Here is a 27,769-nt window from a genome sequence, read left to right on the forward strand (position 1 = left end):
CCTGACCGTCCCTGGGCTAGAACTTGACGGCTGTTACTCCGGAGCAGCGAGGATGGTATATATCGTAAACTGACGGCCACCCCGCAGCCGACGTGTGTGTTTCGAACGTTTAGTCAACGTCTGTGAAAAGTCAATCAGCAAAAAACTACACGATACCTGCCATTTCCGAGACTTGGGATCTCTCACAATCCCACGCTCGATTGATCACATCTCCTCAATCCGCACCTTAATCTCCGTAGAGAGCATTGACTCTCTGATACCCATCCGATGACTGCCAAAACGGACGTCGCCACGCTCGTGGCGCAGATGAATGAGGCCCTTGCTTCGATCCACGCGACGATCGAGGGCCTCTCGACCTCTGCCGCCGAGAGCGACACGAAACTCGATGAGCTCGAGAAGAAGCGTGATAACACGATTGCAGAGCTCCAGGCCGCATACGAACAGGAGCAAGCAGAGCTCGCGGCGGCACGGCAGAAAGAGCTGGAAGAAATCGCCGAGCAACGGCGGAAAGAAGATGAGGAACGCGAGGCCCGTCGGCGAAGAGAAGACGAGGAGCTCGCCGCCCGCAAAGCCAAAGAAGACGAGGAGAAATTGCACACCTTTGATACCACTACGCATAACGTCGAAGACGAGATGGATGGCCTCATGGACGACATCGAAGACGAGGCCGCCAAGGTGATAGCCGAGGGAGAAGCTAAGTTGACAGAGCTCGAGAAGAAGAGAGCAGTAAGTCGGGGTGTGGGCTTGGGCGTGCAACGGGGTCTGACTTTACCAACAGGAACTCAACCGCTTGATCGAAGAGCAGATGAAGGCGTCGGTGCCTCCGATCCCGACCCGCAAGAGAGCGCGAACGGTGCGCAGAGGAGGAGGAACAATATCCGGTCAGCCATCTCCCCTGCCAAAGGAGGAGACGGCAGAGAAAGCAGCCGAGAGCCCGGCCGAGAGCGCACCACCCACGCCGCCCGCCGAAGGAACTCCCGCCGCCGAAGACAAAGATACCCAAGAAGGTGACGACTCCCAGCCACCAAACGAAGAACCAATGGCTGAAAAGAGCTTGGAGGCGGTGAGCACGGAGGAGGCTCAATCTAGCGAAAACAAACCCGCGACGGAGGCGGCTGCTCCCGAGGCCCAGGAGACCAGCAAAGACGACTCCGTCCCGGAGCAGCCCGAGGAGGCTGCTGCGCCGGAAGAGGCCAGCGAGCCCGCGCCTACAGAGGAGGCCAAGGAAGAGATCCCTTCTGAACCTCCTGCGACCGAGGAGACCCAAGAAGCCCCTGCTGAGGCGGAGAGCACGTCTCCGGTAGAGGTCAGGGGCCTGGCGGTGGAAGCGCCCGAGACCGCACTGGCCGAAGAAGCTGCCCCAGCTGACGAACCCGTGGAAGAGATCGCGCCCGCTGAGCCAACTTCTCCGGACGAGCTGGCGCAGGAGGCTTCTGGAGATGCAGATGCTCCCTCGACGGATGACGCGACGCGAGAGGTTTCGGCCGAAGAGACGGCTGCACCCCAAGACACGCCTGTGGCCGAAGACGCTCTAGAAGCTGGTGACACGGCAAAGGAGATTTCAACTGAAGCAGGTGAAGCAGAGGACACCCCTGTCGCCGACAAGGGCCTTGCAGATGAAGCTCCGAGTGAAGAACCTGCGCAGGAGAGTGCCCCCGCAGCCGAGGAGAGTCCCGATGTAGAGACAAGTCCCTCAGATGAGCCAGTTGAGCAGGAGAAGCCTGCAGACGACACCGCCCCCGAGCCAAGCGCCGAGAAAGAGGATGATGATACCCCGAAGAATGAAGAGGCGCAGACTGCGGACGATGCCGTCGATGATGGGGCAGAAGAGAGAGCCATTCCTGAGATCTCCGCTAAGGCTGTCGTTGACGAGTCGACCGCGGACGACGGCCCAAGTACGGATCCGGTCGAGAACGGGGAGGCACATTTAACGCCCACCGAGGAGACCGAGCAATCCGCGGAGATCTCGGCTGAGAGCCAAGAGGTTCCAGACGTCAGCTCCAAGGCTGTCGTAGAAGAGGAGATCGTTCAAGACGAGACACCGGCACATGATGAGCCTTCACAACCGGAAGTCGCCGCGGTACAAGACAATCTTCCCGCACAAGATGATGGCCCATCACCGGAAGAGGCTGAAGTCACCGATGCCCCTGCAAAGGATGAGACTGAGGACGACACTAGTCCTAAGGAAGACCTTGCGAAGGAGGAAGAAGTTGTCTCTGACCATGAGAAGTCTGCCGAGGTGCCTGTGGAGGCACCTGCCGAGGAAGTTTCTGTACCAGATACCACCCCGGCCGAGGATGACAGCCTTCCCAAGGACGAGGTCACCGCCGAAAGTTACGCAGAAGAGCCAGCAGAGGACACGCCTGGAGCAGCGGATGATGAGTCACCAGAGGCCGAGCAAGTTGAGCAAAGCACTGTCCCAGAGCCTGAGCAGGTGCCGACAAGGGACTTGGCTGTGGAGACAACAGAGGATCAGGACAAGCCTGAAGATGCTGTCGAAGCCTCTGCCGCAGATCAACAACCCGTTGACGATGCCACAGTCGAAGTAGAAGAGATTCGAGACTTGGAGGACAACCAAAGCGGCGCCGTCGTCGCAGATGACGCCGATGGCAAAGCCTCGGATGAAGCTCACGCTTCTGATAATCCCCAAGCCCCAGTCGATCTCGCCCCAGACGACTCTCAATCCAAGGATGAGGACCACCAAGACCAGCCAGCAGATGAGCAAGTAGTTGAGCCTTCCCAGCCCGAGGAGAAAGTTGAGCAACAAGACACTCTCGGCACCGATGACAATGCCCAGGCCCAAGGTGCCTCTCAAGAAGTTCAAGCGGAAGTCAGTGACCAACCCCCGACAACCCAGGAGGAGGAAGAGCATCTACCAACCACTGCCAGCAAAGATCTTGAAGATGCAGATTCCAAAGAGCGGGACGCTGTGCATTCGGACGGAGAGGAACACGCTCGTGGTGTCCTTGACGCAGACGATTCCGCTCATGGACCTTCTGACGCCGCCACCGACTCCAGTACTGTGACAGAGCCTGCTGAAGTCTCTGACGCCCCCGAGGTTGATCAGACCGAGGGGAAGAAGGAGGCGGAGGACGTTGCCGAGTCCCATGAGCCAGAAAGTGCCGTTGGGCAAGAGGTTAAAGAGGCTGCTGAGACCGAGAAGACTCCTGTTGCCGAGAGCGACGAGCCGGCACAGTCGCCGGAGCCTCAAGTCGATGATGAGCATGCGGAGTCTGTTTCAGCTTTGCATGTGGACGAGGACAAGGACGAATCGCCATCAGCGCCCGTTGAGGACGACAAGAGTGACCAAGACGACGCTGAGGCCATCGAGCGCTCTACATCTCCTGAGCTTGGCGAAGTCGAGGAAGCGAAGGAATCTCCAGACGTCGTTCCTCCTGCGGAGGTCGAAGTCGCGGCTGATCGAGACCTCGAGGATACACCTGCGGTTAAAGACGACGAGCCTTCTCAACCTGCCGAGTCTGAGGCTGAGCATCTTGAACCCGTGTCAGACCAGCCGATCGTCGATAAGGATGATAAGCCATCATCGCCTCCACAAGAAGACAGCTCTGTTCATGTCGAGAACGTGGCCGAAGAAGAGACTCAAGTTCCCGAAATCTCTTCAGCGGATAGAGACGAGGAGCTTGAGGAGGCAAAGGCGGCTGACGACCATCCTGAGACTCAGGAGCCGGAGTCGGTCGTAGAAGAGCCAACATCCGCCGTCGAGGACACGAGTCCACAAGCGGATGACGAGCTGGCGCAGGACCGGCAAGTTGATCTCGAGAGTGAGAAGGTCGATGCTCTTCCGTCTATGGACACCTCCGAAGCATTCCCAGCTTCGCACGCTGAAGCCGACGATGCTGTCGAGGAAACCAAGGCCGCTGACAACGTTACGGCGCCCCATGATAGAGAGAGGTCAACACCTGAAGTTTCTGCAATCGACAGCGACGTACCAGCCCAGGCAACTGAGGTTGTCGACCCCGAAGGTGCCGAGGCAGCGTCTGCACAGCTTGAGAGCCACGAACCAGTACAAGCACCCGAGTCCGAAGTTGAGACCAAGGAGATCAATCATGCACTCCCTGAGCCCGAAAGTGATCACGAAGACAAGGGAGAGACCCTTGTTGCTCCCATGGAAGAAGGCAAGCTTGCTCACGCTGATGACTTGGCCGACGCCGACAAGAATCTTTCATCTGGCCCCGACGAGCACGATGAGCACGACGAAGTCGTTGCCGCCGACGACTCTGCCGCACCGGTCGTCCACCGCGATTCCAGCGATCATTCCGAGACTGCCCTCGATGAAGCACCGACGTCAAGGTCTTTAGACAGCCCCCCTGTCGAAGAATCACTTGCGACAAAGGCGGTCCACGAGGATGTTCCAACCGTCGAGCTTCATCAACATGACGTTGATGCTGAGCTCGAAGAGGCGCACTCATCAGAGGCCGTCGACCAGACAAAGGTTGGACATGACCAGGAGTCTTCGCATGTCGAGACGAGTTTCCCTGCCGACGAGCCTTCGCGTATCGAGGAGCATTCAGATGTCGAGAAAGAGGAGCATCTTGAGCCCAGAGAAGCATCGGCACATATCGGTCCTGATGAGGAACATAGCGCAGACTCCCCGACTGCGGTAGGGCAAGATGAGCTCGTCCACAGAGAGGAAGATGATGAGCATGATGAGGGCGATAAGTCTGTCATAGCCGAGGACCAAGAGGAAGTCCTTAGACCTGGCACGCCAATCGTCGAAGATGCCCACCAGCCCAACTTCGATGAGGATAAGCACGACCACGACGACAGCACGGCACGCGGTCTTGAAGCCGGAGCCGAAGCCACTCAACGCAGTTTTGAACTTGACGAGGCCGATGATCACCACCCTGCCAGCTTCGACGATTCCCAAGAACTTGGCGAAAAGCACGATCTCTCAGTCATCACTGAGCACACTGAGCCTGCCACCTCAGCAGCTGGTGATACTTCCGGCTTAGCCGCATCATACTATCATCCTGACACTTTGAGCCGCAACGTCTCTGAAGCGCCAGATGCCGCTGTTGAGAGCTCGTACATGACCGAGACTACGAGCATGGCTGCCGCTGCGGACCGGGATCACGATCAAGAGTACCACGAAGGCTTCGAGCCTAGTGCTAGCGCCCATGACCATGGAGATGCCAGCTTCTCTTCTTCCACGAAGCAAGTTCACTTTGACGATCACGTTGACAGCGTGGATTACGATGATGACCACTCGTCACCGGTTCTCAGCGTCCGCGAGGAGGACAGCGATGCGGAAGAGACTTACGTCAATCCCTTTGCTAGACCGACGCAGCAGGCGGCATACAATCCCTTCGCCCAGCAAATGGCGACAGAAACATCGGAGGCATCGAACAACCCCTTCGCCAGGAACACTACCACAGCCGCGGACTTCTTGCGTTCGGTCAGCCCTCAGGGACAGCGCTCGACATCACCCGCGGCGGAGCACTTCCTGCGTTCTGCAAGCTCCTTTGGGTCTCATCCTGACGAGCAGGCACGAGAGTCACCGGTCACCAACCCGTTTGCCAGGAGCACTGCTCCTACAGGTCGAAACTCATCGGGCAGCCCCCTAGCCCAACGTTCACCAGGGAATCCCTTTGCCCGTAGCACAACTCCAGGCAGTGACTTTGGCCACGATGCAGATGTGACGGGACACGAGTCCACGTTCGAAGATCCATTTGCTGCCGCTGCGCCGCCTGTCGAGGGTCGCCAGCCCACGCCTCAGGTTCCAGAGTCATACAATCCCTTTGCAAGGAGCCCTGCATCCGACCGCAGTTTCCTTCCCACCGTCAGCACCCTCGGCGCTTCTCCCGTAGACACCAACCCGTTTGCAGCAGCCAGAAGCAGAGGAAGAAGTGGCACTGTGGGAAGCATGGGAAGCATGGGCAGCGGAGCCGATGACACGAGTTTCGGCCAAGCCGTTCCATCTATCGTGGGCCAAGAATACCCGGTTGGCCCTATGGTAGACTCAGATGAGGAGGGTGAAGATCCCTTCAGCCTCGGCTCAGTAGGCCAAAGCACCAGCCCGCTGGCTTCCAGACTCGCAGTGACGCCGTTGGATACCATCCAGGAGCGCTACAATAGCGAGTTGGAAGACATGGACTCTGATTCCGAAGAGCCTGAGAGTCTCACCGGCTCGCAACAACTGCCACCCTTGCAGCAACGAGTTCCTCCCTCGTTGCCTAGCATCCAGGAGCGTCACGGCCATGGCTTCGAAGACTCCGATGAGGAAGAAGACTACAACTCGAACATGCCTGGTCAGATCAATCCCGCGTTGACATCATCGCAGTACAGAGAAAGCCCTCCTCCGCCTCCCCCTCGCGTTCCAAGTTCCCAGGGCTTCTACCAGCAGGAAGCAGCAGACTCGTCCGAAGATGATGAGCATGCATTGGAATCGCAGTCTGCTGCGTTTACCCAGCCGGCCCCCCTCTCATCTTCATTGCACAGAGCGACTCCCCCTCCCCCCCCCCCCTCCTCGCGGATCCAGCTCACAAGGTCATTACGGACAACAATTTGAAGACTCTTCCGAAGAGGAACAGAATGATTGGGACAACGACTTCACTCCCGCCCAGCCGTCAACTCTTTCGACATCGCAGTTCGGAGCCACTCCCCCGCCCCCGCCGCCTCCCCGTGTCCCCAGTTCCCTGTCACAGAGCAGACTTCACGTGGAGGACTCAGACGAGGAAGATCAAGGTGTCTTACCCTCTCAAGATTCACAGCCCTTCGCGATGGCGTCTTCAGGTTACAGGGCTACACCCCCTCCTCCCCCGCCGCCTCGTGTGCCCAGTTCACAAGGCTTCCATCATCAAGAGCAAGCGGACTCAAGTGAGGACGAAATCCCCAACATCGCTCGACCTGGTCAGTTCCCCATTTCATCAACATCTCAGTTCAGGGCCACCCCGCCCCCGCCCCCACCTCCGCGAGCCCCAGTCTCGCAGGGTCTCCATGGCCAGGATCTCTTGGATACTAGTGACGAAGAAGAGGATATGGATGATGCTTGGGAATCGAATGCCACTCGGCCCGACCAGATGCACAGTCTGTCGACGTCGCAGTACAGAGCGACCCCGCCACCGCCTCCGCCTCCGCGTGCCCCCAGCGCACAGGATCGCTACCGTCAACCACTCGAAGACTCCGACAGTGAAGAGGAGGACTTGAATGCTAATAAGTATGGCCAGACAACGGATGTGACGGTGACACTCAACAACCAGTTGATGGAGAGCGACCCGATGGCAACCAACCCGATGAGCCCAGCAAGCCCCCTGGAACCGAGTCCGATGGCGACGACAAACCTGATGAGGTCAACCAGCCCTCTGGCGACAGTAAGCCCGATGTCAGCAAGCCCGACAGCCCAACAATGCCCGATGGAAACACCATTCACGGCGTCGGGACCCAGAAGCAGTCAGGATCTTCCAAGTCATCCAAGAGAAGAAGACGGGGAAGAAAGCGATGATTCATGGGAGAACATCAACCAGCGCGGCGAGGCAGCCCGTCTTGCGGCCGACTCAGCATTGCCCGCACCCACGCCTCAGCTGCGTGTGGACAACTACGAGCAGCAGTGGGCCAACGAAAGCAACGACCAGATCTCCACGGCATCGACTTACCTCACCCCAGCTGGACCGGGAGACTTCACGGACACCGATTCGCAGGAGTACGCCACTCCCCTGGCTTCAGCCGGGTTCAGCGCGTCTTCGCAGTACACGCAAGGCGCTCTGGACTCACCGCGACATCCGGAATCTGCTGACATCAAGGACAGCGCTTATGGCCCAGCCTATGCTCAAGCAACGTCTGGTGTTCCGCATGGACAAGACATTCCGGCCAGTCACCTCGAAGACTCCGACTCTGACAATGACAGCGACTATATCACCCCGGGGATCGCGCCTGCTGCTCCTTCATTCTTGACCCAGTTCAACGCCCCTCAACAGCCAGAAGCAACTGAGCCGGTCTTGGAGCAGGTCATCGACTCGTTCCAGAGCGACGACGACGATGGACCAAAGACTGCAGTTATGGCGTCCGACGAGCCTGTCACCCAGTACGCATCTTCACGGTTTGGAGCATCATCATGGCGTGACGAACTTCGATCCCCGTCACTGTTCGGGGCTTCTAGGCACAGCCGCTCCGACTCTCTGAGGTCAGAGCTCCAAAAGTCCATCCATGAAGGTGCGGAGACTGGGCAGCCCTCTCCGTTGCAGACCCAGGCGTATCAGCCCGAGGTCCATGTCCAAGAGGTTCACAGCCCGGAGGAGGCTCAGATGTACGGCCAGGCTTTCGGACAAGACCCGTATGCTGCCGCTGCGCAACAAGCTCAAATGTACGGGCAAGATCCGTACGCGCAGCAGCAGTTTCAGCAGTTTGGTCACGTCCAAGATGACGACGAGCAATACGGGCGGCCACAGTACAGCCCGGACTACCAGCAAACTCAACACGGACAATTGTCTTCACTAGAGGCCGAGTTGCAAGAGGCGGACGACTCATCAGAGGAGGAGTTTGAACATGCCACTCCACAGTTGGCACCCCAACAAAGTGAGCAAGCACCGGACGTGAGCCCCCTTGCTTTACGCCAGGAGTCATCACCGGCTACTCCCTCGCGTGCCACTCCTGCTACACCTGTTCAAGGCACGCCCTCCACACCGTCTCGTGGTCTTGCCAACAGCAGACACAATCCTGACCGACCACAGACACCGCCTTCCCAGCCGGTCGTGGAGGAAGACTTTGATCCCGATGCATTCGTCCCGCGCGACGTGACCAACGTTCCTTGGCACGCTCGAACCGACTCTGTGCCGTACTCCGTACAGAGCCAGAGCACGATAGACTCCATGGCGTCGTCACCTATTCACTCAGCGCTGCCTGTCGACAAGCACGAACCCGTCATTCGGGACTCGTGGCCAGCCTCTGTGCATAACCTGACGCGCCCGCGGAATGATTCTACTCTTACCGATCGGTCCTTTGACGACCCCTTCAAGTATGACGGTGGGGGCACCAAGTCACTTCATGGAGCATCGGGCTCCGTCGGATCGACGTCCGACAGCCCTGGACGGGCTTCCGGCACAGGCAGTTCACCCGGAAGTCTCATCAGTAGGATGCGCGGGATCTTCGAAGGCAACCAAGCAAAGCAAGAGCCCGCAAGCCCGGTCCGATCCCGGCCGGTTTCAGGTGTCTTTCACCCAGTCCGACGTGCCAAGCCCGAGGAAGAGGACGACGGCCCCGGCTACCAGCGCAAGGCCGGGTTTCTCAACGAACACGAGGACGAGGTTGACGAGCAGAGCGCACTCCTACGAAACTCTGCTGGGGGGCTGGAGGCAAATTGACCACGCTCGGGCGGAGCGGGGCTCAAAGTCATGAGGGTGAAGCGGGACGCGGACTACGATGATGTGGATGACGACCGCCCGATGCGGAAGTACCGAAAGGATGCGAGCGGCCTCCGGGTGCCGGTCGTCTGGACCGAGGTGCGAGAGCCCGAAGAGCCCTCTGGCGAGAGCGTGTTTCGTCTTGCGTGGTTGTTTGTGGAGGGATGGCGGCAGAAGCTGCGGAAGGCCGGGGACATGATTGAGAAGGCGCGTTGGGAATGGGAGATTGATGGTACGACGACGGCCTGTACGCATAGTCGGGCGTCGAGTTTGACGTTTGGAGTTGTGATTGCGGATGCCCGCATACGTGTGCCTGAAGAGATGAACAAGAAGAAGAAAAAACGGAAGTCGGTGCATTGGGCGTTGGATGGATGAATGATGCTTACGAATAATGGATTACGGACATGAACATGGTCATGATCATGGACATTGGATGGTTAGAAGTGGATCATGAAATAATAACGACTTGTTGTTTTTGGCACACCTGACTCTTGGATCTTTCATCTTCGTCCCAACCAGGTGTAACGAGAAATCATTGATCAACATCGAAACGCGTCTACCAGATAGAATGTCTGCTCGAAACCGTTCCGGCGCAAGCTTAGGTTGCTATCGGCTCTTGTTGCGGTCGGACCACGGAATTCCCCGCTTCGCCGACAAAGATCGTCAACTCTCTTGCGTTACTCCGAATGGGTACAAAAACCCCAACCCCCTTCTCACATGCAATTACCTAAGCCACATCCTCGGCGAAAACAGCTGACACGGGCTACTCCAGGCTTGTCACGACCCTTACTATCGAGTCCCTCGCACATCGCGATAACTTTCGTACTCGCTGCGAGATTATCCAAGGCCTGAAGGATAAGGCAAGTTCAAGTTGAAGCCAAAAAAACTTGATTTAGAATGGATGGAGGACACCCTCTTATCACCTTCTTATGATCAACATCCCGGCGTATCGATAACGCTCTAGACCCCCCTTTGTCTTCTTTACATTTGCCTGATTCAGCAACTGGCAGATTATGTCCCAGCAGCAACAGCAGCAGCAGCAAAATGAGCCCTCCTCTGCCACTGCCTCTGCTCCGGCGTCGTCACCTCCAGCGGTACGAACATTCAAGCGGGCTGCAGTGGCGTGCAAGGCTTGTAACCTGCGCAAAGTGAGGTGCACCGTCACGTTATCCGGCCCACCATGCGCCAACTGCTCTGTGGACGGCATTACGTGCGAGGTCCTGAGTCGTAAACGACGGCGGTAAGTTCCTTCGTGGTTACTACCCTCTTAGAAGACGTACTAATTATCAAAGCAACTCGGACCAACTCCCGACACATACCGGGGGTGGACCCGCTGGTGGTGAGAACCCGTTGATCATCATCCCGCAACGGGGCCAACCCAAGCGCCGTCTTCTTGAGCCGCAAACAGCAGGCCCATATCCCCGGGAAAAGTCTGAAAGCTCAGAGAATCGCAATGTTCGAGGGGGCTCGGCGCCGCTTGAGGAGCACCGCCATGCCAATGATGGGCCCGGATCACCAACACCCCCCGGACTACTAGCGAGGAACAACTCCGTGGGGGACGCATCTGTCCACACCACTCGGCCCTACGATGCAGTGAGAGCTCTGCTTCCCGCCAAAAACCAGCGATCGGCCCCGGATCCGTCCGATGCTACCGAGGACAGCTCCGCTTATGCAGAGACCCTTGAGGGCGGCAAGAACCGAGAAGACGGCTGCGTGCCATTCTATCCCGGTAAGGACGCTTACCCTACCTGGCAGTGATGAGTTCCATGATGCATCTTGCATACAAACTTGTTTACATCAGAGCTTCTTATTAACGCCAGTATTTAGGAGATCAACGCGGGCCCGCATTCTTGATTGACATTTGTGAACCAAATCGATCCTCGAAGGACAATCATTTCTTGGTACCCATGCCCTCGATCAAAGCCCTGGCCCCAGAGGATGTCAACTATCTTCGATCCAAGGGCGCTTTCACGCTACCTCCAGCTCGCGTTCGCGAGGCCATGATACGGTGCTACTTTCACTATGTTCATCCATTTGCACCCATCCTGGATGCGAACGAGTTCATCACGGAGTATGAGAAAGGACGGAAGAGCCTCTTACTGTTGTGGAGCATGTTCATCGCGGCGGCAAGCGTAAGACATGCCGGATTTCCTCAGTGTTAACACATAGCTAACTCGCGACTATAGTTTGTTGATGAAAACCTGCTTACCGAGGATTTCTATCCCTCGAGGAGGGCGCTCAAGAGAGGCATGTATCAACGAGCAAAGGTAAGCATATCTGACATGATCCTACTCATCTCCTGTCTGACTTGAAATAAGGCTCTTTATGATGCGGACTATGAAAAAGATAAAGTCACCCTCATACAGTCTCTCTTCCTGATGGGACACTGGTATACCAGTACAGATGATCGCGCCGGCCCATGGCATTGGAACGGTATCGCCATCAGCCTCTCTCATACCATCGGCCTCCATCGTCTCAACATGCCATGCCAACAGGCCTCCCAAGGCACGAAGCCATTCTGGAGACGCCTCTGGTGGTCGCTATACAGTCGTGAAGTATGGCTTTCACTGGGACTCGGTCGACCGATGCGCATCGCCTTTGACGACTTTGACACCCCCATGCCGGCAGCCTGCGACGCGGACGTCCTCTCACCCGAGGTCGCGGGGAACCTCGGCCGAAAGTACCTTCCAGGCGAGCTCGGCTTCCTGTTCGACATCTGGCTCGAGTTTGTCGGACTCAGCGCGACGCTTGGCAATATCCTTTCGACGAATTACCGGGCAAAGGGTGTGAAGCCGTCGAGAGCTGACATTGAACGGAGCGAGAGCCAGATCCGGGCGTTTCAGACCCGGGTCCCGGAGGCCACGAACCAAAGTCGGGTGGTTGCATCTCACATATACCAGTTCAAACTTTACTTTGAGTAAGTTGTCGAGAAGTTTGTAATGTGCTGGGCGGGAGCTTACGAGCGTTCAGAACATCCATCATTGTCCTTTATCGACCCTTCATCCTAGATACCCCGCGAGAGATCCCGGCCGCTGATCAAGGCAACTGGAGGACCTTTGCATGCCAGAAAACCCGGACTGCCGCGTCCAACGCGAGCGCAGCAGTGAACTCCATGATGGCGGAGGATCTTATCCGTCTATGCCACACCATCACGTAAGTCAGCCACCTAGATGTTGGTCTGGAGTACAACTGACGCAACGAACAGTGTCATCGCACTAGTGCCACCAATGCAGATTCACCTCTTCGAATCAACGTCGTCCAAACAAATGGCACGCCAAATGGGCAGACACAATCTCGCCTTGTGCATGGTTGCCATGGACGAGTTGCGCAAGAGCTACATCTCGGCAGAGGCGTCGTACAAACTCTTCGAGACCGCCATCAACAAAGTCGACAACGCGCCGCCTCATCAAGAATATCAACCGTCTCCCGCAGCGCCCACGGCGTCAACTGCACCTGACGGCACAATGAATAGCAACACCTTCGCCGACTGGCCAGACGGTTACGGCCTGGGCAGCGCCAACATTATATCGAACATGTGGAGCCCCTTGCCCGGCGCATATCAGGACGACGCCTCCATATCCGGAACGCAGTAAGTGCCGCGAAGCTTTCATGAGAACACGAATCATTGACTTGGCGCAGCACCGATGCATGGCTGGATATTCAGTCGATGGACAGACTGTGGACACTGGACGACTTCAGCCTCCCGTAAAAGGGGCCAGCACCGCACCGCGACGATCAATGAACGAAGTCCGGTCCCGCCATGCCTGTGGGATGAACTTTATTTTCACTGAGCACCTCATTCCAAACCCCCAGGCTCTGCTCTCGGGGTCCTTCCGGGGCCTCTTGGCCCGTCGGACGGGGTTCTGTCATGGCGCCGATAGATGTCGTGTTCTGCGGACCGGTTTTCGGTCGAATCCTATCGAGACCAGATGCAACACAATCATGAATGGCGGCGCGCCGATGAATATTGAGGTGGCTCAGCGAGGGATTGCTCCGATCCCTGAGCACTGTGACCCACTTGTTGCCGAGGCCGAGGTGCCGAGGCACTTTGGCCGCTTTGGCGCTAGCATATGATGCTCTGCCTCAGCATGGGTGCGAATTGAGCTTCAAACTCATCCGTGAAACATGGACATGTCACTGATGCTAATACTGGTGGGATTTTGATGTAAGATAGTGTGATTATACCTCTAATGAGAGAACGGCGGAGTCTGGAGAAATTCTAGCTGGTAGGCCAGTACAAGAGTGATTGCATGTGTTCGATGTTGATCTCTGCATCTCGAACCCTACAAGACATGAACCTCAGAAAACCTTCCAATTAAGCACGTAGCTGCCTATTCACTAAATTGGAAAAAGACAGTTTGGAAAAATGGAATCGCTGGTCAATTTTAAGATCTCGAGAGCAATCTTACATTCAGAAGATACTAGAGTTACAAAGGATCGCCTCGATCGTCACCAATGTTGCCCTAGCGAACGTGTAAGCCGAGCTGCCTCAGAGTTTAGCTTTCAACCCTGGAATCGCCTCCTTGGCTCCAGGTTTCCACCACGGCCAGAATGGAAACTCAGATCTATCGATGTCTCCAGCAAACTCCGGCTTTCTCTTTTCCATGAACGACCTCAGACCCTCGACATTGTCCGGTGACCCCGCTGAAGCAATGAAGGTCCTCGAGTCTAGCAAATGAGTTTCCTCGGGCGTGTTGGGGCAGTAAAGCATCAGGTCTCTCATCATCTTGGTGCTCATGAGAGATGTGTTCTCCGCCATATCAACCGCCGTGCCTACGGCATAATTCAGAGTGGCTTCCGGTGTCGGGAGAATATTCGAGAACAGGCCGCTGACCATAGGGTCCGACGCAGCATACGTGTTGCCCGTCGCCGTCATATGCATCGCCCTTGCGAGGCCAACAAGCTTGGGAAGGTAAAAGGCACTGACGGATTCCATGGTGAATCCACGACGAGCGAAAGGCATGCTGAGCTTTGCGTCCTTCCACGCCACTCGGATTGTGGCTGACAGGATCGAGGTTAGGCCAAAACCTGCCGCAGCACCGTTGACGGCTACAATTGTTGGCTTGATGCAGTTGGAAATAGCCAGAGCAACTCTGCCGCCTCTGTATACAAGTGTTAGTAGCTGCGTTTCGACGTAAATAATGGGTGACTTACGGGTCTTCCCATTCCTTCATTGTCTTTTCGTTCTGCTTGATCTTCAAAATTCCCTCCGGGCCACCCGAGAGATCCATCCCAACGCAGAAGGACTTGCCCGCGCCGGTAAGCACAATGGCCCGTACACGCGTATCTCTATTAAAGAGATTAAAGGCCGACTCGAGCTCGTTGAGGATGTTCTCGTTGACGGCATTGTGTCTTTTAGGCCTGTTGAGAGTAACGATGACTACTTTGGTCGCAGTAGGTGCATCGGCGGGAACATGGCTGATTAAAATGTCCTTGTAGCCCGCAGATGTGTACGACTGGGGGGTTGCTGTATTATCGGAATGCAGCATGGTAAGAAACGATTTGCTTGATCCAATCGCTAGATTCTTTAGATGGGTCTGTTCAAGTAGAATTCACTGCAGTGGTTTGCTTGATCTCTCGACTTCTTTCCTCCGTGGATCTGACGCGATCTGTCTCGTAAAATACAATAGCAATCGCACCTCAGATCGATTATTCTATCTTACACCTCGGTACTCCATCATCCCCTCCTGGGTTGAATCACACCAGGAGAATTAAGTTCGCGATGAACGATGCAGAATGCAGTGGTGACTGGACAGATCCGTTAGCTTGTGACGTGCTCTTCTACGTCCTTGGCAGACACGATTGGACGTTCGAAGTCACTATTTCTCGCAATCCAGCTGTGTACTAGAACCACGTTGTGCAGTCTGATCTCCGTAACACTTGGGCCTCTTGTCGGAGTACTCCGTACGGACTGCCGGCAGTCTCGGCGGCCCACAAAGTACCGAGGTCCGTCAGGACTCTAATCAGAGGTCTTTCCCATTCTGATGTTATGTGGACCTTGTTTGCTTCCAGAAACTGGGGGTTTTGAAGAAAGCATCCCGTCTGGGGATGTTCCCCGACGCAGACTTGTTCAACTTGATCGTAGAGTGGTGGCGCCTGATCGAAAACTCAACTCAACAGAATGAACGATGAAGTCTCAACAGGTGCGTGGATAACAACGAGATGAACAGAAAATTCAAGATGTAGGTTGTTATCGTGACTATTGACCCACAGGGAGTTGAGAGCTTGCGGGAACAGATGTGACGCAGCCTTCGTATTTAAATGCTTTTTGCGCTCCATGGCTTAGGAGCCCAAGCCTCCACAGCAATTCAAACTCAATTGCAAAGCATCAAGAGAGTCTTCAACTACAACGGAACAATGGCCGTTGCGTGGAGTAGTCTTGCACCTTACGGGCAGATTATCCACTCACTTTTTACTTTCAAGGCGTTGCTGATGGGGCTTGCATTAGCCAACATCAAGAGCTGGCATTTTATGTGGACGGTAAGTCAACGAAAGTCAACGGAAACTGAAGATCATGCCTTTGACTCTAGACAATATAGATCCAATTTCTACGCGCATTCATTCGACGCCTTACCGACACCGTGCCCCCGAAGCACTTGAGCCCACGGTGCCTCTTTCTGCCAGCGATCTCCGCCACCCGCTCGCCGATGCTAGAGTGCGACTACAACATGCACAAGTCGAACTCGACCTACTTCACCGATCTCGACATGTCACGGGGCAATATCAGTCTTGTTCTGTTTCGCAAACCCTTCAACCCGTTCCCTGGCCCTGAGCATTTCATCATGATCCTCAGGGGCGCAAACTGTGTCTGGCGCAAGGAGATTGCGCCTTATGTGGCATACGAGCTTTGGACGAGGGTGTTGGCATGGGATGAGAAGTGGATTTACCTGGTCTCCCATTTCGTCAAGGCCGGCAAGTTCGTACCCAGCGAGTAGGCGATGCAGCCTAGCTCGACAGCAAAGAAGGGCAGGAGCCGAGGCAACACGGAGAGCGACCCTTCAAAGGCCGTGTTTGCCTCTTCGATTGCGAGATACGTTTTCAAGAACGGAAGGAAGACCGTGCCCCCTGAAAAGGCTTTGCTGGAGTGCGGCTTGCTGCCTGCCGACGAAAATGAGCTGGCTGAGGTTGAGAGGTTGCGGCTCAAATGGCTTCCTGTCGCGCAACTCAAGTCGGGCTGGGATGCCGTTCACGAGTTGTTCGAGCCGGGGGAGCTTGCTCCCGGCCGGTACACTGACCTGTGGTGGCGGTAGGGTCTTCCTTGCGACTGCGATGAAGACACGGCTCACAAAGAGCAATTACGAGTTTAAGGTTCCCTACCAGACTTGGATGGCTTGTTGCAGGTTAATAAAAAGACATATTGATGTACATGTTCCCGTGGTATGCAGAAACTTTGATATCAATTGACAGCATAAATATTCTTCATGGTTGGCGGAACGACCAAGTGTCACTGCTATTGTTTTGTCTCCGAAGTTTACGCTGCCGCACTTCGCAGCATGGTCCGCCTTGCATCGACGGCGGAGCTGTGTTGCTGTGCGCTGATGGGGGTAAAAAGTAATCCTCTGCTTGCAATTGGAGAATTGAGATAAACGCCGGCGGTGAAAATCCAAGACATCGTGTCCCGCATCCCACATTCCCTAGGGCTGGGCGAGCTAGGTACGTGTCAGTCACCCTGTGTCGGGCCCATTCCCCGATCTGCAGTCTTAAACTCTAGAAGTTTAGGTCGCTCAGCTGGCGTTATGTTGCGTCATTGTGTCTATGTTCCCCGCAAAGTGCAAACGAGAACGAGCGGTCGAATGTACCAAAGCAAGGCATTGTAGCTGGAGTCACGGATGACATATGAGTTGGGCAGACTGCTGACAATGGCGCGGGCAAGCATGGGAACGTTGAGTTTGTGGCTTAAGCTCAACCAGAAACCATGGAAACTCACGATGGCCGACAGCCAAAACAAACTGCCGGCGAACCGTGGGATCCGTGGTGCGGCGACGGAGCGGGAGGCGTGCCATCTCGGTCTGGCCGACGGAACGGGATGGAGCAATTTGGCTGCCGGCACTTTACACGAACTGCGCCCGCGCGGAACGGGTTAGGGGCGGTGTTCATCGCTGCGTGTGCCGTGTGTGCCAGCCAAGGAGCACGCGCTAGGGGATCTGATCTCGGGAATGGCACCCCTGGATGGATGGGCCACAACATGCACTCATCCCTAGGTGGTCTAGGCAAACGGTTGGGTCCGGCACTGCTGCCTTGTAACTTGTTGGGGGCCTTGTTTTGTTTGAGTGGTTTCTGGGCAGACTCTTCAAGGAGAAATGGGCTCATGAATCGGTGGCCTCGGCACAAGCAACCGCTCTGCGCGTTTTCTAATCACTCTAATCAGCATTAGATTGTGATAGGGCCAAGGACGGGGGCTCAAATCCGATCCTGCAGCGCTGACCGAAGAACACGACCCCTGACTCACCGCCCACAGGCCGCATGTTAAGCGTCTTACGGCGTACATGGCTCTCTGCCTTAGTGTTGTCGTACCGTCGTCTATTATGCGTACGGGCGCAAATAGATTATCTTTTGCTGAACTTCCATAGGCCGTCCGCCCAAGACCGCCGTCGGAGACTCGAGTGAGACGGAGTAGGAGGATCGGCTGGTCGGACGGTCGGACGATGGAGGAAACTTGATCAATGGCAAAACACGTTGAACCAAACAAATTCAATACTGAAAGTCTGACAGACAGCCCTGGAGCTTCTGAAGTCGGCTGCGGATTTGGGATGGCGCCGAATGCCTTGTTTCACTGCAGACGGGGACGGGCGGGATGACCGACTTGGGCGACGAGCTGGCGCGATTCCGTTCGTCTCGACCACTGACGTCGCCGGGATTAGCCCACCTGTCCGTCCTGTCGCCGTGGAAAAGTGGGAATTGGGAAATCTTTTTTCGGGCATGATATCAGCGTTCATCCTGGCGCTCCACGCATGATGATGGGACCGAGGCATAACGCCAACACCGCGACGAGGGAGATTAGCCACGTCCGTTTATGGGGCCAAGCCTTTTGCAATTGTGAATATTACCAGCCTCGAATCCCTTCTTTTTAAGACCGGCTTTGTTCTCTTCTGATCCAAGCTAAAGTGCACTGGGAGATCCGAGTCTGTACATCCAACACGCCAACACATCACTCAACACTACCACCACCACCAAACACATCACACAAGAAACATGTCAGAAACAGTACCGATCCCTGAGCCCTATGGGCTGCCGCTTCTCGGCAACATTAACGACATCGACCCTGAATTCCCTCTCGGGTCCATGACCTCGCTGGCCGACCAGTACGGTAAGCTTACACCCCTGGCTGCGGCCCCTATCTTATCGATGACAAGCATCTGACACCTGTGCGCCAAGGCGAGATCTACCGCCTGCATTTCCCTGGACGTTCCCTGGTGTTCGTCTCGACGCAAGCTCTGGTCAACGAGACCTGTGATGAGAAGAGATTCAAGAAGTGCGTAAACTCAGCACTGAATGTAAGTCGCCTCGTTCCATAGAACTTTTGAAAAAATTTGAGTTCTAACATTCACCCAGGAAATCAGAGATGGCGTGCACGATGGTCTTTTCACAGTAAGTTTCGGCGGGGTTCATCAGGATTAGGCATTGTAAAATGAGCAGCTTTTGACCGCGAGAACAGGCGAAGATGGGCGAGGAGAACTGGGGGATTGCGCACCGCGTCCTCATGCCTGCATTTGGTCCCCTCTCGATTCGCAACATGTTCGACGAGATGCACGATATCGCCACACAACTGACGCTGAAATGGGCGCGATATGGCCCTGATGAACCGATCATGGTTACCGACGACTTCACGCGACTCACCCTCGATACTCTCGCGTTGTGCTCTATGGGATACCGTTTCAACAGCTATTACTCCCCAACCCTGCACCCATTTATCGAGGCCATGGGCGATTTCCTGACTGAGGCTGGTAACAAGCCCCGCCGGCCGCCTCTGCCCGGCGTCTTCTTCCGCGCGAAGGACCAGAAGTTCAAGGACGACATTGAGATTCTCAGAAACACCGCCAAGGGAGTTTTGGAATCAAGAAAGGCCGAGGGCGAGAAGAGCACCCGCCGCGATTTGCTCACTGCCATGTTGGAGGGTGTTGACACGAAGACCGGAAAGAAGATGACTGACGAGAGCATCATGGACAACCTGATTACCTTCTTGATTGCAGGACACGAGACCACATCAGGGCTCCTTTCATTCGCCTTCTATCAACTACTGAAGCACCCCGAGTGCTACCAGAAGGCCCAGCAGGAAGTCGACAGCGTCGTCGGCAAGGGACAGATTCACGTCGACCACCTCTCCAAGCTCCCGTACATCAACGGCGTCCTTCGCGAAACCCTCCGTGTGAACGCCACCATCCCCGTGTTTAGTGTTGAGGCTTTTGAGGACACTCTGCTTGCAGGCAAGTATCCCGTGAAGGCAGGCGAGGTCATTATCAACCTGCTGGCCAAGTCTCACCTGGACCCCCTCGTCTATGGCGACGACGCCACCGAGTTCAAGCCAGAGCGCATGTTCGACGAGAACTTCAACCGCCTCCAGAAGGAATTCCCCAACTCATGGAAGCCTTTCGGCAACGGCATGAGAGCCTGTATCGGCCGCCCCTTCGCCTGGCAGGAGGCCCTCCTGGTCATGGTCATGCTCCTCCAGAACTTCAACTTCGTTCTGGACCCCAACTACAGCTTCGGCGTCAAGCAGACTCTCACCATCAAGCCCAAGGACATGCATATGCGCGCCATTCTGCGCGACAATCTCACGCCGACGACCCTCGAGCGCCGCCTGGCCGGTCTCGCCGAGCCCGAGAAGGCGACCAACGGCAACAGCGCGAACGGAGCCGCCGCCGCCGCTCAGGAGGGCGGCAAGCCGATGACCATTCTATACGGTTCTAACAGCGGAACTTGCGAGGCTTTGGCTCAGCGCGTCGCCTCTGATGCTTCGTCCCATGGCTTCCGTGCCACCAAGATCGACTGCATGGACAGCGCCAACGGCAGCCTGCCAACCGACCAGCCCGTCATCATCATCACGGCTTCATACGAGGGCCAGCCCCCTGACAATGCGGGTCACTTTGTTGCTTGGATTGAGGGCCAGGACAAGGAGAAGTCTCCCCTCAAGGGTGTCAACTACGCTGTCTTTGGATGCGGTCACAAGGACTGGGTGCAGACCTTCCACCGCATCCCGAAGTTGGTTGACACCACTCTCGAGCAGCTCGGCGCGAGCCGTCTGGCCGAGGCTGGTCTTACGGATGCCTCGACTGGCGAGGTGTTCACCAACTTCGAGACCTGGGAAGATGATGTGCTCTGGCCTGCCCTGACCAGCAAGTACAACACCACTTCCGCCGACGACAGCAAGACGAAGGGCGTCGATGTCACCATCAGCAACCCTCGCACTTCTACCCTTCGCCAGGACGTCAAGGAGGCCTCCGTGGTCAAGACTGAGACCCTCACCAAGGGCGGAGATCCCAGGAGTATCAAGAAGCACATCGAGATCAAGCTGCCTGAGGGCATGACCTATACTGCTGGCGACTACCTGGCTGTCCTGCCGATCAACCCCAAGGAGACCGTCCACCGCGCGATGCGCCGCTTCCACCTTGCCCGCGATGCTCATCTCAGCATCAAGACTGACGGACCTACGTCCCTCCCAGTCGACACCTCCATCCTCGCCGATGACATCCTGAGCCACTACGTGGAGCTTTCGCAGCCCGCAACAAAGAGAGTGAGTAACGCACGCTGAAACTAACTCGCACGGATATAGGCTAATCAGTTTGAAGAACCTCCTCGCGCTCGCAGAATACGTCAAGGATGAAGACACGAAGACCAACCTGACCCGTCTGTCTGGAGATGCCTACGCCGACGAGATCAGCACGAAGCGCGTCTCCGTTCTTGACCTGCTCGAGCGTCACCCCTCCATCGACTTGCCGATCGGCGTGTTCCTCACCATGCTGCCCCCCATGCGCGTCAGACAGTACTCCATCTCCTCTTCGCCCATGGCCTACCCCTCCAACGTCACCCTCACCTTCTCCGTTCTCAACGAGCCGTCCCTCTCCGGCCAAGGCCCGCACATCGGCGTCGCGTCCTCCTACCTCGACTCGTTGGCCGAGGGCGACACCCTCCACGTCGCTATCCGCCCATCTCACGCGGCCTTCAGCCTCCCTTCCGACCCCGAGAGGACGCCCATGATCTGCGTCGCCGCCGGCACCGGCCTCGCGCCCTTCCGCGGCTTCATCCAGGAGCGTGCTACCATGATCGCCGCCGGCAGAACCCTGGCTCCCGCGCTCCTGTTCTTCGGGTGCAGATCCCCCGAGCACGACGATCTCTACCGCGAGCAGTTCGACAAGTGGGAGGCCCTCGGCGCCGTCTCCGTCCGCCGCGCTTACAGTCGCGACTGCGACAAGAGCGAGGGTTGCAAGCACGTCCAGGACCGCATGTGGAAAGACCGCGAGGAGCTTCTGGACCTGTGGAAGCAGGGCGCCAAGGCCTACGTGTGCGGCTCCCGCGGCGTGGCCGAGTCGGCTAAGGAGACGATCATCAAGATCAAGGTCGAGACGGAGAAGGCTAAGGGCGAGGAGGTTGACCCGGAGAACATGAAGGAATGGTTTGAGTCGCTCAGGAACATGCGCTACGTCACAGATGTTTTCGACTAGGCAGCCTGCGAGTGTGGGATGGATATCAAACTTATAGACGGGGGACTGGAGTTTAAGCGATTTGATAACACATAGTAAATACCCGGCAAATAGACAATAACCACTGTTGATTTTCACTGGAAATTGGTTAAGTTTTCTCTCTGCTGTGCATTATTTGCGATGATTGTATTTCCTGATTTGGGACGCCTGGGGTGTTTGGTTGGTTCGGGTTTGCTCACCCTCGTCTTGGCCAACCAACGCCAACAATACCGACGACAGCACACAATCATTTTCTTTCTGATAGAAGCCTTCGATCTTGTACGATCGCCCAAAAAAAGAAGACTCTATTCAGTCAAAAATAACGTCAGCTGCCCGCGCGGTTAAATGTTCCGAGGAGGAGGTCAGATTGGCCGTTCTTCAGCTGAGCGGACGATCAGCGTCTTCCCGTTCGGTGATCGCGCTCCACTCGTCCCGTCGGACAACGAACGCGGGCCGGTTGACTTTCACAGGCGAAGTTTAACTAGTTCCCCGGAGCTCCGGGTAAAACTTGCGGATCTAGCGTTGCATGTGGACTGGACAGTGTACAACTACCGGTGGCATCGAACCAAGCTTTCTCTCAAGGGAACCCCTGATCGTTCATCTCTACACCCTCCCATCTCCTCGGTACGATTCTTAGAGAACGCCAATGTGATGGGAATATGACGCATCTTGATGACTGAATGCTTACCTGCTCTTCGGCATCACTTGCGATAAGCCGGCTGTAGCTCAACAGACGTAGGGAAACTTCCGTCGTGGCATGGCCCAGGCCTCCAGCACACAGGCTGGTCATTGTACACACAAGATTCATGGTCGCATACGTCGTATCGAGACCGAGACGAAAGGCCCCAAAAAACATCCGTGAAGCTATGGCCAAGCTTCCCAGCTTCCCCGCACGACTGGACGGAATGCCGAGGCATAATCACCGTCTACCGCAGATGTTGGGACGAATAGTTGCAAATGAGTCTCAGCCAGCGTCTCCTAAGTGACATCTCAAACGTCGAGAAGCCCGTTCAATATGTACAGATAGGAATGGTTGGAGAGATGCGAGGAGGGTGGTAGACTTGAGTGAAGGGACGGCGAACTAAGGCCCACATAGTCTATACGACTCGTGAACAACCACCAGATATTTATCGGAGAAACTGAAAGACATCGTGGAGTGCCACGTAAAGCCTAACATATTGATTAGTCTTGCCCGATTAATTGACATTCATCATGATGCCACGAGGCGTAAGATTTGGCCATGCGTCACTCAACAATCTTCAAGGTGACACCCAGATAGATGGACGTTTTCAGCACCCACTTTCCTCTTGCGCTTCGGCGCCGAACCGCCAGTTCTGCCGCACTTTTGTGGCCAAGGACCGGCGGCCGCAATTAAGCGACACGGGGACTCAGCCCCCAACTCCGGCCGACCCGGGGAAGAAACTCTGTAACGAATGCAGACAAACCCAATTCGTAGCTGGCCGTAGAACCATCATTCTACCGAAATAGACTCCCTCGGTTTTAAACTTCCCCTCGTTATCTCCCTCTATTTGCTTAGAAATGCCGCGAATCCCTCACGTGTCGTCCCATCTCTGCTGTTAGAACCGAGGGACAGCCGAGTGCATATAGAAGATGCCGGGCTCCCGCTCCCCTACTACAGAAACCGTACCGCAGCCTCATTCATGTGTAGCAGTGATTTGACTTGACAACTTAACCAACAGCAAACATGGCAACTACAACCATACAAGTCACGGAGCCCGCCACCCTCCGCTCTAATGGAAATCTCACGGTCCCCAACATCATTGATCAGAGGGCCGCGTATGAGCCTCTGAGAGAAGCGTGCTCCATTCCCCGCACCGCCAATCCTCGCGATGGTTGGAGAATCATCACGTACAAGGAACTGGCCAATTGTGTCAACTATATGGCCCAGGTGATCTTGCAGAATTATGGTGCACCTCCGAAAGACACCTTTCCCACAATTTGCTACATTGGGCCAAATGACATTAGATACGGGGTAAGCAAAGATACTTGAAATACGAACACAATCTTGAGCTGTTGCAAGACTGACCATCGCGTAGATTATGATTGTTGCCGCCATTAAGGCTGGCTATAAGGTTGTCATTTCTTGCCACAGCACGCCGTTCAATATTGACTAACAACATGTCAAGTCTCTCTTCGTGTCCCCAAGGAACCCTCTTGAGGCGCAACTGAATCTTTTCAATCTTTCCAACTGCCAGATTGTGGCACGCCCAAAATCTCACACTGCCGTAGTCGATTTATGGTTGAAGAACCGACCAATGGATGTTCTTGAAGTTGAAGACCTGGAATCCATCTTAGCACAGCCAGAGATTCCCACAATCCCTTACACCAAGACGCAGGCCGAGGCCGAGTGGGACCCCTTTGTCGTACTTCACACGAGCGGTAGTACAGGACTGCCGAAGCCAATCGTTGTCAAGCATGGCTCTGTTGCCATGACCGACACTCTTCGCCAATTGCCCCCTTGGAATGGCACTGTGCCCACTGGGCAGGCTATGGATGCCAGAACCAAACGGCACTTCAGTCCCAGTAAGTGTTGTTCTTATGCCATGAAAAAGGCTCCTCTGACGCGACTGATAGTGCCTTTGTTTCACGCTGGTGGCGTTTATGGGTTTCTTGGAACCATGGTCTTGGGGGGAAAGCCTCTTGCGCTTCCTTACGCTGACCGTCCCTTGACTCCTGAACTTTGCATCGAGTGCATCAAATACTCGAAGGCGGACAGTGCTGGACTTCCTCCCTCAGTCTTGGAGGAAATCTCTCACCGCCCCGAGCAGATCGCAGAGTTGAAGAAACTTGCATTTGTCGGTTTTGGAGGCGGTAAGTCCATCTGATGTGGAAATGATGTGGTATGACTGACAGCATTGTAGGTCCTTTGAGTCAGGACGCCGGCGATACCTTGGTCAGAAACGGAGTCCACCTGATTAATATCATTGGTGCGACCGAGTGAGTTTCCCGCCCTCCTCTTCGGGTTAATAACTAACGTCTTGCAGGACACTGCCCATGTGCGTATGGTACCAAAAGAACCCGGAGCTTTGGCAGTATTTCATTTACAATGATGAGTACTCTGGACTCGAATGGCGCAGGGCAACAGGTGAAGACAACGTCTACGAGATGGTCATTACTCGCAAGTCGAAGCAAGTGCCGATCCAAGGAATCTTCTACACGTTCCCGGACAAGGAAGAGTACAACACCAGCGATTTGTACAAGCCCCATCCGACGTTGCCAAACCACTGGAAGTTCTATGGTCGTGCGGACAACATTCTCAACTTGTCCAACGGAGAGAAGCTGAATCCCACTGATATGGAGGACATCATCATGGGCCACGCTGAAGTGCGGAACGCGCTCATCGTTGGGGCCTGGAAGTTCCAGCCTGCACTCATTGTCGAGCCCATGACGTATCCGAAGACCAAGGAGCAAGAAGACGACTTGATTGACCGCTTGATGCCGACAATCGCCGAGGCAAACAAAATCATTGGTAGGCGGTCACACTCTCAGTCATCTTCACCCTTGTTGTTGTACTAATATCCCTGCTAGCTACACACGGGCGGCTTGTCAGACATTTGATCATGTTGGCTAAGCCCGAGAAGCCGTTCCTCCTAGCTGACAAAGGAACTGTGAAGAGAGCCGCCACGGTCAAACTGTACCACGATGAGATCGAGGACCTTTATGCCAACCCTAGGGAGATTCCCCTCGACAGAGTTCCACGTCTTGATCTCAACTCTGAGGCTGCGCTTGCCCAGTCGATTGAGAAGCTCTTCCGTGAGCATCTTGGAGTGCCTCGCATGGAACCCAACACCGATTTCTTTGCCGCTGGCATGGACTCTCTCCAGATAATTACTGCTGCTCGACTTGTCACCGCAAGCCTTCGTGTCACGGACAAGGCTTACAGCGGAGCTAATATCGAAGCGCGCGACATGTATGCTCACGCAAGCCCTATTCAGCTTGCCGGTCACATCCTCCAAAACGTTGTTCGTGGGCAGGCGAATGGAGAGGCCAGCTCTGATGGTCCCAGCGTTGAACCTATGAAGGAGCTCTACAATCGCCTTTCACAGAACTTGATCCATGCTAAGCCTGGTAGACCGGAGGCTCGGAAGAGTAACCAGACTGTCATCTTGACCGGGTCTACAGGTAACATGGGCTCGTATCTTTTGGACGAGCTGGTCCGGAACCCTCAAGTCAGCAAGGTCATCTGTTTCAACAGATCTCCCGATGGAGGTGCTGGCAAGCAGGAGAAGGCAATGGAGGAGCGCGGATTAGTGTCTCCCAGCAAGAGAGGCAAAGTCGAATTCTTCCACACCAACCTGGCACAGCCGAACATGGGCTTGCGTGAGGAGGTCTATGGACGTCTTTTGAAGGAAGTTGACCGTGTGGTTCACAACGCCTGGGCCGTGAACTTCAACATGCCCTTCGAGGCATTTGAGCCTCACGTGAAAGGCGTGCGAAACTTGGCCGACTTCGCTGCGAAAGCAGACAGACGTGTTGTCATGGTGTTTGTCTCTACCATCGGCACTGTGAGTGGCTGGACTCCGGATCGTGGTCCGGTTCCAGAGGAGTCTCTCCGAGGAGATTGGAAGATCGGCGGCGGTATCGGATACGGCAGGAGCAAGCTAGTGTCCAGCATGATCTTGGAAGACGCCGCAAAGGTCGGAGACTTCCCGTTGTCAGTGGTTCGCGTCGGACAGATCGCTGGACCTCTTGCCGAGCAAGGCGCTTGGAGCCGTCAAGAGTGGCTGCCATCCATCATCGCCAGCAGTCTCCACATCAAGGCACTGCCAAAGAACCTAGCCACCATGAATGAGGTGTCTTGGGTTCCAGTGGAGATTATGTCAAGGATGATCTTGGATGTTGGCGGCCTCACGAAGGAATCGACTGAGTACAACGAAGGGTACTTCACTGGTGCCAACCCATCTCCGACATCGTTCGATAATTTCGTGCCTGCTATTCAGCAGTACTACGGCAAAAGTCGCCTTCCCGACCTCGTGACGTTCCCCGAGTGGGTCAAGCGTCTCGAGGCGAGCAAGACGGCCAGCAGAGATTCGGGTGCCGAGCGTAACCCTGGGTTGAAGTTGCTGGACTTCTACCGCGGGATATCGCAGGGAGATGAGAAGACGACGAAGGAGTTCATCACAAAGCGGACAGCAGAAGCAAGTCCCTCTCTACGATCAGTCGGACCTGTCACGCCGGAGTTGATGATCCATTGGTGCAAGCAGTGGAAGTACGAGACTCCTGCTTCAGCTCGTGCCGGTCGTTTGTAATCAGTTGTTTTCCTGCGGGTTTTTGATGGTAAATGTAGACTAAGAAACAGATTGAATCGAAGAGACTTTGATTGTTGCCACGTTACACATGTCATTTCCGAATACGACAGCTCTTAGAGTAGGGTGCTTGGTCTACCCTTTTACGTGACCCCGGCACTTGCGATGGTTTCCTTCTCCTGAATAACTTGTGTCTCATATAATTCGGTCCACCAAGAATTCATGTTCTCCATTGGAGAAAGGTCAGAGGGCCTGGGACCTCTCACTATTTCTCGCCTAGCTGCCTAAGTCCTCCCTGAAAGAAGTCCTCTCAGCCCTTTCTTGGCAGCGATTTTGCGCTTATGCAGCCAGCCCACCAACTTCGAAGATCGTGCCTCAGTGAGATGTAGGCACGCACCAAGCACAGGTGCCCATAGGATGCAACACTTGGTAGTCACCGAGATTTTCCAGATTCGATACGAGATTCGTT

The 27,769-nt window shown here is 55.4% G+C and overlaps 6 protein-coding genes across 6 annotated transcripts; 5 read left to right on the forward strand and 1 right to left on the reverse strand.

Annotated features, from left to right (window-relative positions):
- Positions 1–267: 267 nt before the first annotated feature.
- Positions 268–9,317, forward strand: CGCA056_v005753 (uncharacterized protein; the record flags this gene model as incomplete). The annotated part of the gene is made up of 3 exons (XM_037321004.1): positions 268–726; positions 779–6,420; positions 6,500–9,317. The coding sequence occupies 3 exons, from the start codon at positions 268–270 to the stop codon at positions 9,315–9,317; spliced, it is 8,919 nt and encodes a 2,972-aa protein (XP_037180977.1).
- A 30-nt stretch (positions 9,318–9,347) lies between these two features.
- CGCA056_v005754 (uncharacterized protein) lies at positions 9,348–9,731 on the forward strand (the record flags this gene model as incomplete). The annotated part of the gene is made up of 1 exon (XM_037321005.1): positions 9,348–9,731. One exon carries the CDS (start codon positions 9,348–9,350, stop codon positions 9,729–9,731), a length of 384 nt encoding a protein of 127 aa, XP_037180970.1.
- Positions 9,732–10,369: 638 nt separating this feature from the next.
- On the forward strand, positions 10,370–13,065 carry CGCA056_v005755 (Cutinase transcription factor 1 beta; the record flags this gene model as incomplete). The annotated part of the gene is made up of 8 exons (XM_037321006.1): positions 10,370–10,596; positions 10,649–11,085; positions 11,184–11,488; positions 11,543–11,623; positions 11,675–12,273; positions 12,327–12,509; positions 12,562–12,945; positions 12,996–13,065. 8 exons carry the CDS (start codon positions 10,370–10,372, stop codon positions 13,063–13,065), a joined length of 2,286 nt encoding a protein of 761 aa, XP_037180971.1.
- Positions 13,066–13,845: 780 nt separating this feature from the next.
- Positions 13,846–14,845, reverse strand: AFT3-1-1 (Enoyl-CoA hydratase AFT3-1; the record flags this gene model as incomplete). The annotated part of the gene is made up of 2 exons (XM_037321007.1): positions 13,846–14,458; positions 14,511–14,845. 2 exons carry the CDS (start codon positions 14,843–14,845, stop codon positions 13,846–13,848), a joined length of 948 nt encoding a protein of 315 aa, XP_037180972.1.
- A 3,703-nt stretch (positions 14,846–18,548) lies between these two features.
- Positions 18,549–22,015, forward strand: CGCA056_v005757 (Bifunctional cytochrome P450/NADPH--P450 reductase; the record flags this gene model as incomplete). Its single annotated transcript, XM_037321008.1, has 5 exons — positions 18,549–18,663; positions 18,732–18,850; positions 18,909–18,944; positions 19,012–21,087; positions 21,143–22,015. The coding sequence occupies 5 exons, from the start codon at positions 18,549–18,551 to the stop codon at positions 22,013–22,015; spliced, it is 3,219 nt and encodes a 1,072-aa protein (XP_037180973.1).
- A 1,723-nt stretch (positions 22,016–23,738) lies between these two features.
- Positions 23,739–27,303, forward strand: FUB8-7 (Non-canonical non-ribosomal peptide synthetase FUB8; the record flags this gene model as incomplete). The annotated part of the gene is made up of 7 exons (XM_037321009.1): positions 23,739–24,026; positions 24,091–24,126; positions 24,181–24,577; positions 24,629–24,865; positions 24,916–24,991; positions 25,039–25,523; positions 25,583–27,303. The coding sequence occupies 7 exons, from the start codon at positions 23,739–23,741 to the stop codon at positions 27,301–27,303; spliced, it is 3,240 nt and encodes a 1,079-aa protein (XP_037180978.1).
- Between the last annotated feature and the right edge of the window lie 466 nt (positions 27,304–27,769).

The sequence above is a fragment of the Colletotrichum aenigma genome, assembly GCF_013390185.1.
Source record: "Colletotrichum aenigma strain Cg56 chromosome Unknown KSG_Cg56_contig03, whole genome shotgun sequence".
Classification (NCBI taxonomy): domain Eukaryota; kingdom Fungi; phylum Ascomycota; class Sordariomycetes; order Glomerellales; family Glomerellaceae; genus Colletotrichum; species Colletotrichum aenigma.